A 9,336-nucleotide genomic window follows, 5' to 3' on the forward strand; every position below is an offset into this window, starting at 1 on the left:
GAAGGCAGGTCGTGCTGTGTCCTCCTTTCTCTTGGTTACTGCTGCAAAGCAGGCAGCCCTGAGAGAACCAGCCTGAAGCTTCGCAGCAGTGTTGGCAAAAGACAAGGTACCTCGAGGGCTGAAGCGGCTAAGAAAAAAGTGTCTGAGCTGCAACAGGCAGCCTTGGAGGTCTGTTGGGGTATGAGGGCTAATGCTAGAGATGTCACGCAGTGCTTACCTTGGAGGCAGAGAGCAGGAGTCAGCCTAACTTTCCAGGGCTGTGGCACTGGCAAAGAAGGAAGAGAAAAATGTTTAGAAGTCTCCACTTTGTGTAGATTTGGCCTGAACTCATGCGCCGATACCATGTTTCTCCATAGCTTTTACAAACCACCAGTGAGATATTTCCTTTTCTGTGGTTGACTCAAGAAAGGGAAGGAGAGCAGAGAGGCGATTTATTTGAAGATGTAATATACTTCCTATCCTAGGATTTGTTGAAAAAAGGAACAAGATGTGGTTGTCCCACCCTACCTATATAGGGGGAGAGTGTTTAACATGTTTTTGAATCCATCATTCTCTCAATATGGGGTGGTCTTAATAAAAGTGCTGAGTGTTAGCAAGGCTGCCAGTCCATAGAAGGTACAATACTGACTCTTTACCTGCAGAGGACTGACCATTTGGTATCACCTTTATGTCATGTTACAGGTAAAAAAGACACAAAAAAGATGGATTGGGGAGCTCTGCATGCCATTTTAGGAGGTGTGAATAAACACTCCACCAGCATTGGAAAGATCTGGCTCACAGTCCTGTTCATCTTCCGTATCATGATCCTGGTTGTGGCGGCAGAGAGAGTCTGGGGAGATGAACAACAAGATTTTGTCTGCAACACTCTGCAACCTGGGTGCAAAAATGTTTGCTATGACCATTTTTTCCCTATCTCTCACATCAGACTCTGGGCCCTGCAGCTGATCTTTGTCTCCACACCAGCACTGCTGGTGGCCATGCATGTAGCTTACACCAGGCATGAGAAGAAAAGGCGTCTCAGAAATGGTGAGAAAATTAACATTGAAGAGATGAAGAATGAGAGAATTCACATCCAGGGCCCCTTATGGTGGACATACACCAGCAGTATCTTCTTCAGGATCATCTTTGAAGCTGTCTTCATGTACACCTTCTATTACATGTATGATGGGTACCAAATGCCTCGCCTGGTGAAGTGCAATGCATGGCCCTGCCCCAACACAGTGGACTGTTTTGTTTCTCGTCCCACTGAGAAAACCATGTTCACCATTTTCATGCTTGCTGTGTCTGGGATCTGCATACTGCTGAATTTAGCGGAATTGTGCTACCTAGTGATAAAAGTTTGCATGAGAGAACGCAGGAAATCAACAATTTTAAAATAATTGCCCATTGCCACAATTTCCTAACTTCCCCCTTTTACTCAAACTTTCTTAGGTGTCAGAAGGCAACCTGCAACCTCCACACTCAAGGCAAAGGATGAAAATGGAAGATGATCCATAATTTCAAAATTATAGCCTCTAAAATTATAGTGGGAAGCTGCCCCTGAGCTTAGTTTGCGAGCTAATTCAGCCAATTCAAATAAAGAGAGCAGCCTTTTGGCAATAACTTTTCCAAGTATGTCTACTGCTGTGCTTCTGTCAGTGGGATAGGGCCACTTCTCAAAAAGTGGGGGTTGGAGTGCTCAGAGGAGGCTCCCATGCCTGAAGGAGAGGCAGAAATTATAGACACGTTACCTGCACTTCAGGGGAAAGCCACTGAGCGAGAGCTTTGATCGGAGCGGGGTGAAGGATTTTTGGAGAACTTAGTGCTGGTGAGAGGCAAAAAGATGGGGAGGCAGTTGAGTTTGTAGCATGTATGTTTTTTCTAGGCCTTTTTGAGAGCAAGAATGGGGACTGGGGTCACAGCGCTCCAGGGCAGCACCCATGCCACCACCTCCACTGGGGACCAGCCCGACTTCAGCTTTTCAGCCCTGCACTGAGGAGCCTCCCAGCAGGGCTAGCAGTGAGCAGCCTCCCAGGCTATCAACGTGGCAAGGTGGTGGCAGCCTCCCTGCCTTGGCAGGGGCCGCAGCAGCAGGAGGAATGAGGTGTGTGTTCCGTTCCCCAGAGCAGGAGGGGCGGTGGGACTGTCTTCTGCCTGGTTCGCTCTCCCACAGCATTTGCCAGAGACCCTCAGTACAGAAGGGTTTTGTTTTTTTTTTTATCTAATGAAAAGACTTTTTAGTACTTGGCTGAGTCTCCTCCAGCTGTTTATCTTTGAAGATTTTCATTCAGTAAAGAACAAAAATAATGCCTCATTTTTTTTCATTCTGTTTGCTATCCAGGGCAGAATGATGTTCAGTGGGCTACACCTACCATCAGTCTCTTTCTATCAGTCTTCACTTTTACAGAGGCTTTTCTCCTTAAAGCCTTCTCCTTGTACCCTTCAAGGGAGTACATGAACTCACTCCCCATCTCTCTGATGTTGGGCCCGCTTGTAGAAAGCTTTTTCTGTTTCTCCTAAATGGCTTTAATAACTATTTTCCCTTCTAAAGAAGGAGCACAATTTCAGCTTCTCTTTTTGCATCTGCCACTTCCTCCAATACACTGAAGTTTATCACTGTGGGAGTAAACAAAGATGCATTAAATAAGGTGCATGTTCTTATTAAGCTATTAATTGTGCTATTAAGTGTAGCATAAACAGGCTGGCACCCTAAAACCAGTGATACAGCTTAACTGCAGGTGGGAGTGTGGTGGTTAATAAAGGAGTGGGGAAAAATGTGCAAGCAGCATCCTCAGACATGTGAGCAAAACGATGGAAAGTCATTAATAAAGAGCTGAACTGCAAGCGTGCTCTGTAAAAACATCCTTAGCTCAACTGTAAGAACAAAGCTTGGCACGAAGCAGGTTTGTGCTCACGAGAGTGCCTGCGTTGTTCCATGCACCGGTACAAAGAGAACAAGCTACTCACACTCCCAGGGCTTTAGTATTACATTTCTTTTGTAAGAACGAGATTTTTTTTTCCTGGAACCATAAATAAAGCCTTTTTTTTGTTGTTGTTGCCTGGTGTTCTGTCTTACTTGTATGCGCCATGTATTATATAACATGTTTAATGAGAATGTGTTTGCCATAATATAATATGTAGGTGCTAATGCTATATTTAATAGCCAAGAGCTACCGCAAGTGTTTTAGACTTTTGCTGCAGGTTAATTTGCAGGTGGCTGCATTGCCTGTTGTCCTACAGAATTCATGAGTTGGAACATCACATGTATGCCCTGCACTAGAAATCAGTTCTGCTCTAAATCAGGCAGGTAATAGCCGAGCTGCAGCTGTAAGTAACTTACCAGCCCCATCAGAGATTGGTCCCCCAATCAGCCTTTGAGTTTGACTGTAATTTAATTTAGACTGGAATAAGAAAGAGAGATGCATCAAAATTGGTAGCAGTATTCAGTTAGAAGTTTGACAACCAGATGTCATGAGTGGAAGAAAGAATTAAACTGGAAAAGTGACTGGAAGTGACCAGGAAAGGCCCTTCATCCAGGACTGCAGCATCAGTACAGGGCTCTCAGGTTATTTATTGCCTAGAACATTTCTGTTTGCATTTGACTAAATAGCTGCTTTGTAACAGAGAAAAGAAATCAGCAGCTTCATAGAAAGCAAGCCCTTTGCATTCACTTCTGTGTGCTCCATTGCATGGCTGACCTCCTGCAAATGGTTTTCCTAACAGATTAAAACATGGTGTTTGTACTGGAGTCACGTCTGTCCTTTCCTGAAGTACCCCAGACATGTCTGCCCTTTTGGCAGTTGGCTCCTAGACTCTTCTCTCAGTGAAAGCCGCAAGGCTGTTGATGACCCAAGCCACAAATTGGCAATCAGGACTCTAATTAGGGGCCAGTGTAAAGTGCAGTCACAATATGGGGCATGATATCAGAATATGTGATATCAGAATGAGGAAGCATAGGAGTGGGATAGGTCAAATTATACCAGAAATCACCAGGAATTTACTGTGGACTTCAAGAGTAAACTTTTACCCCAAACTTTCAAACCAGATCTTGACAAAAAGAAAGGAAATAAGAAAAAAAAAACCCAAACTTGTAACCCATGCTTGAGATTTGACTTCCTTCTCATGAAAGAAAGACTTAATTAAAAGGAAAGCAGGAGCTTATATTTTTGATTTAAACAAAAAATCAAAAAAAAAAATCCTCAGTTATTTAGCAGGTACCATAAGCCAATGCACTGTAGTATTTCCTATCTCACAGCAAGAATATAAAAGACAACGGTTGTGGTATTTGCACAGAAAAATCCTCCTATACCACTAAGGTTCAAGTCAAAGTAGCAGTATTGTTAAAAGTTGACTTTGTTTTGTAAAAATTCTACTGCAGCAAATATGCAACAGTTGAGAGCACTTTACCACAAACAGCCTTGTGGAATTTCATCTCTTTTTCTCCTTATCACACCTTCCTGCCCTGCAACATGGGCTAATATGTTTTGCCAGGCAAAAAAACACACACTCCAAGAGTTCCATGGTATTTTGTGGCCACTAGTTCTGATGTCCCAGACAAAGAGCAGTCACTGCCCTGGGTGTTAGTCACAGGTTTCTTTGAATTTTTCCTTATCCTGTTATCTCTACAGTAATTTTAAATGATTTGGAACAAAGAAAGTCATATGAATAATGGTGACTTTGCAAGACATGATCAACTAAGACTAATTTTTTACCATCTGTAAAAAATGCTTGTCCCTGTCATTGTTTGTCCTATCGTTTTCTTTTACAGAACATGCTTCTGTAAAGTTGGTTCAGCTCTGACCTGGGTATTTTTTACATATGCCCCCCTAGCTACCAAAAAAGCCTCTTTAAGGTGGGTTTGGGTGGAAAAGCTTTAAGCTGTAAGTGGCAGCTGCCCTGTTGGCATTGCACCTCTGGCACGTGACACCTACCTTAATGCTACCCTACAGTTCAGCCTCAGACTTGACTGTACATTCACACGTGCCCCGTCCTTCTTTTCTGCTCGTAATCACTGACATTGATGATTAGTTTTACATCTGCCTGCTCCGTGCCACTGCAGTCCATGGTATCTGAATACATCCCTCTACTAAAGGCAGTCCTGTCCACACGTGCTGCCGGGTAGCGCGGTGCTTGCGTCAGCCCTGGGCGCCGATGGCAGCAGGGACAGGCAGGGGAAGGAAGTTTGTGTTGGGTGAACTGGTAGAGAACTTAGCTGGGCTATGAATCACTGCAGCCTGCCCATGAATAAAACCTATTGTGCTCAAAAGTGGTTTGCTCTTCACTTTTTTTTTTTTTTTTTTTTTTTCTACAGAAAAACTGTATCTTGGAAGCTGCTTTGAATCTGTATCATAAAGCCCTGCTTTTACGCTGCTGTCTCAAACACCACTGAGGGGTAGAGAAGAAAGCACAAGAACACAGGCAGGGAACAGCCCAGTTCCTCATATTACAGAGATCCAAACCTTGCTTTGCAGCAAGGCACGGTGCCTACGCTAATAAATACTGTGGTGTCTGAGTGCAGTCACCTGGCCCAAAGCAGGTAGAGTTTCTGAGTGGTCTAATTGTACTGTGCCAGCTTATCTGTGTGGTTAAGCACCTAGATTTGCTGTCCTCTTTGCAATTATGGTACTATAGGCTTGTGAACTGAGAAAGAAAATAGCAGTCCTAAAATATTTAATTTAGAATAATGAAATTTGGTTGAAAATGTTTTGCACGTCATTTTCTACTGAGGTTCAACCTTAAGACAGCACATAAAAATTCCTCTCACATCTCCAAGAAACCCACACAGTAACAAGATTGCTACATTTCTTTTTATGAAGTGACTGAAAAAATTCCCATAAGTTTTCCATATAACTATCAACATTTCTTGTTACAGATCTCCTTTCATTCAATTTGAAATTATTATAGTCTTCCTAGGACAGAGAATCCCTTAATCACATTGTTTCTGAGTTTCCTCAGCTGGAACATAAAAGATGACAACAGTGTCTGGCTCACAGAGAGCAGGAAAGTTTAATTAAGAATTGTTTGCTAAGATCATTGCAAAGATAAGTGTCAGAAAAACACATTTTTTAATTATTGTGACATAAAGATTTCAAACCTATGCAATGTTGCATCATTAATGTAATGCCTAATTATGGCTAGTTATGTCCCTGCCCTAAATATTGCATCTTTTCCAAGGACTGATCATTTAATTTACATTTTAAATGTCTTCCACACTCACTTCAACACAAACAGAAACAAACTACACACTTACCCACTCACATGTTCATGGAGAGAAACAAACTGGCTAAATCATTATCTCACTTTTAGCTCTTAGAAAATTCAAACAATTATGACATGGATTTGTCAGGAATCATTTCTGTTTGTCCCATGAAAACAGCTTTATGTATGGCCATAAAATAGTTATTAATGATTCATTGTCAAAATGTGAGGATCCACCAAATGGCATAAACTGTGCAGCTGGGAGGAGCTGCAAATACCTGGGAGGAGAGGATTAGAACCCTGTAAGATCTTTATCAGCAGGAGAAAAGGTTTAACAGAAGTGGTTTGGGAAGCTGAGAAAGACTAAACACCCCAGTTGAGAAGGATCAAGCACTTGCACAATTGTAGGATGGAGAATTGCTCTAAAGCAAGGAATAGTTTTGAGGGGAAGAGAAGGACTTTGTAGTAGATCATCGATGGAACACAAGTTAATAATGTTATTGACCTGGGAGAAAATATCAGATTGGGATGCATAAACAACCATCAAAATGATGATAATTGAAATGATGTTACACTCTTTTTAGCATCTGCAAATTCTTACCTGAAACTTACTGTAGGGCAATTTGACAAAAAAACCCACGTATATCAGCTGGGAAAATCCAGAAGTCAGGAATAAGAATGACCAAACATCTAGAGCACACACAACACCTGTGAGGAAAGCTTGAGAGAAATGGGTTGGCCTAGAAAAGTCTGAAGGAAGGCCCAATAACTCCCTTCAAATATATAAAAAAATAATGTGACAAATGAGGATTTTTCTCTTTGCATCTGCTGGTAACAGGACAAGAAATAACAGGCTTACGCTGCAACGAGCCGTTGGCTCGTCACTGCAGAAAGCACTCTGTGGAGAGGGCTAGCACTGAGTCAGTGATGGGCATCATCAAAGGGTCTTACAAGGGCAGGTTAGTCCAACTACTGCTGAGGATCATGTAGCTATGGGACAGAGGGCAGGGCTAAAGGGGACCTCAAATGAAAGAGTCAGTTGTGTTTTTGTACTATCATAAATTCCACCTGAAACCCAGGAGATGGTAGTATGAATAAATACATATTTAATTCATATAAATGATTTTGATCATGGGTATTCTTTTATGTTATCCCCAGCAGAGTAGATAAAGAACTCCTCTTGCCTTGGTCTTGTATCTCACAACATGGGCATTCCTCCCAACAGCTGCTAGCTTGTATCTGCGAAGTCCAGTCTTTCCTGGAGAAGCCACTAAAACCCAGCTCAACTTTCCACTTTGCTGCCCTGAGCCGAGCTGACTATACACGAACACTGCTAGAGGTGACTGCGGCCTACTCTTCGCCTGTCAGACTTGCCATTTCACGTTAACTGGTTTCTTCCAGTTCAAAGACAGATTCACGTTGTGGAGCAATCTGGATATTTTTATACAAGATTTCCCATGCATAAGCTCTGCTTGTTTTTCTTTTTTGCTTCAAAGCAGGAGATCTATTCCTGTTCCTTTCTTTGGAAGGCAGCCAATATTTGAAGCCTTTGCAAACTTAACAGTGCATGTCAGTAAGGTATATTCCTGCTAAAATATACTGTATTTGTTCCTGCCCTGAACACAATGGAAAAGAGCAACAGGAAGACAATTTCCTTGTGTGGAAGCCTTTCCTTGTGGTTTGGCATTGCAAAGTCTTCACTGGTAATACTAGTTTAAGGTATTGACACTGGTCTCATCCCATCCTGCTCATTCCTACCCCATCTGCGTCTCTCACATACCCCACTGAATGCACTGCCTCTCCTCCAAGATCTTCACCATGCCAGCTGTCCTGGGCACTGGATTAGGTGGCTGTTTTAGCTGATGATGGAACAAACATTTTGATTTGCTGGATTGTTTTTTAGCTGGATCAGTTCCTTGATCTGGCTTGCAGGGAGGCCCTGTGAACTTTCCTGCTGACGTGACTGTGGGGCAGTAGGCCATGGCGTTGGGCAAGAAGGGCGGCAGGGAATTGGCAAGAGGGGTGGAGGGATTGGCGACGTCTTGAACTGCACTGGCTGCTCCACACCTTGTAATTTCAAATCACAGCCTCTGGCTGTATTTTCATAAGTGGCTGCTGCTGGGAAGGAGACAGTACCCTCATCCTCATCTTTTCCCTCTTTCCCTGCACAGCCATCCCTGCTCACCTCTCCTCGATTCCTCACCCTGCTTCCACCCTACTTGCCATCTCCCTGCCCTGGCACCCCCTTCTTTTAACACTTGTATGAGTTGATTTAATCCACTAACTGAACACAGAACTATTTGAACTCCTAAGTTTTATTTATTTTCCACCCAGTTATTCTTTTCTCCAGGTTTGTGTTAGGCATTAGTGTTTTTCAAATACCAATACTTCTGTTTCATTTCCTCATGTTTTTGGCAGTTGTGTGGAGAAAAAGCTTCAAACCATGGCAACACACATTAAAAAAGTCATTTCTGTCAGGATTCTGCATGTCCCATGTCTCTCTTTTCCAGCTCTTTCTCATAACAGATGCCTGGTTTGTACAGTCATAATTTTGCTGCTACATCTCACAAGCAGCTTTTGCTCTCAGGAAGGAGACTGAGTGCATGTCACTGCTGCATAACTCAGAGCAGACCAATTTTGTCAGCATATTAAGGGACTTCCCACAGTTTCCAATGGAATTCTGAGAGGACACTTACTCTGATGGGTAAAACGGCAGCCTAGGATGACGTGTGCTGTTCTCAGCTCCACCACAGATTTTCTGTTTACCTAGGAGAAGTCATCATGTTTTCTTGTGCCTTCAACAATAACAATACACAATTAGCAATAATCCTTCCTGTCACCAGTTATTTTTGCTAATATTCTGTGTTTTCTGAGGTGTTTGTGAGTAGCATCTAATACACAGAACACTACCCACTAAGTGGCATAATACTAATAACTTCTATTTGATTTGAAATTCAACTACTACTCCAGTACTTCTGTTACAGCTTTATTTATTAGTTGAGTGGTTCTAAATACTAAAGGCTTTTGATATACTCCATGTAGAGAACAACTGGAGGAGGAAAACAGACTTTCCTGGTACTTATTCAAACTGTGGCAGCTGAGAGAACAGTAGTTTTCTTTTAACATTTAAATCTCTTTAGTGCCATCTTCTGTGCCAGA

General features: G+C 42.5%; 1 protein-coding gene across 1 annotated transcript; it reads left to right on the plus strand.

The window, feature by feature from the left end:
* Nucleotides 1-701: 701 nt before the first annotated feature.
* Nucleotides 702-1,379, plus strand: LOC104570106 (gap junction beta-6 protein). The gene has a single exon (XM_010217107.2). The coding sequence runs from the start codon at nt 702-704 to the stop codon at nt 1,377-1,379; it is 678 nt and encodes a 225-aa protein (XP_010215409.1).
* The last annotated feature ends 7,957 nt before the right edge of the window (nt 1,380-9,336 follow it).

This window comes from Tinamus guttatus, unplaced genomic scaffold (assembly GCF_059628265.1).
Source record: "Tinamus guttatus ecotype Peru unplaced genomic scaffold, ASM5962826v1 Tinamus_guttatus_pri_ptg000150l, whole genome shotgun sequence".
NCBI lineage: Eukaryota > Metazoa > Chordata > Aves > Tinamiformes > Tinamidae > Tinamus > Tinamus guttatus.

Excerpts from the sequence above, each read along its gene's own strand:
- LOC104570106 (XM_010217107.2), top strand. The coding sequence starts at position 702 with ATGGATTGGGGAGCTCTGCATGCCATTTTAGGAGGTGTGAATAAACAC.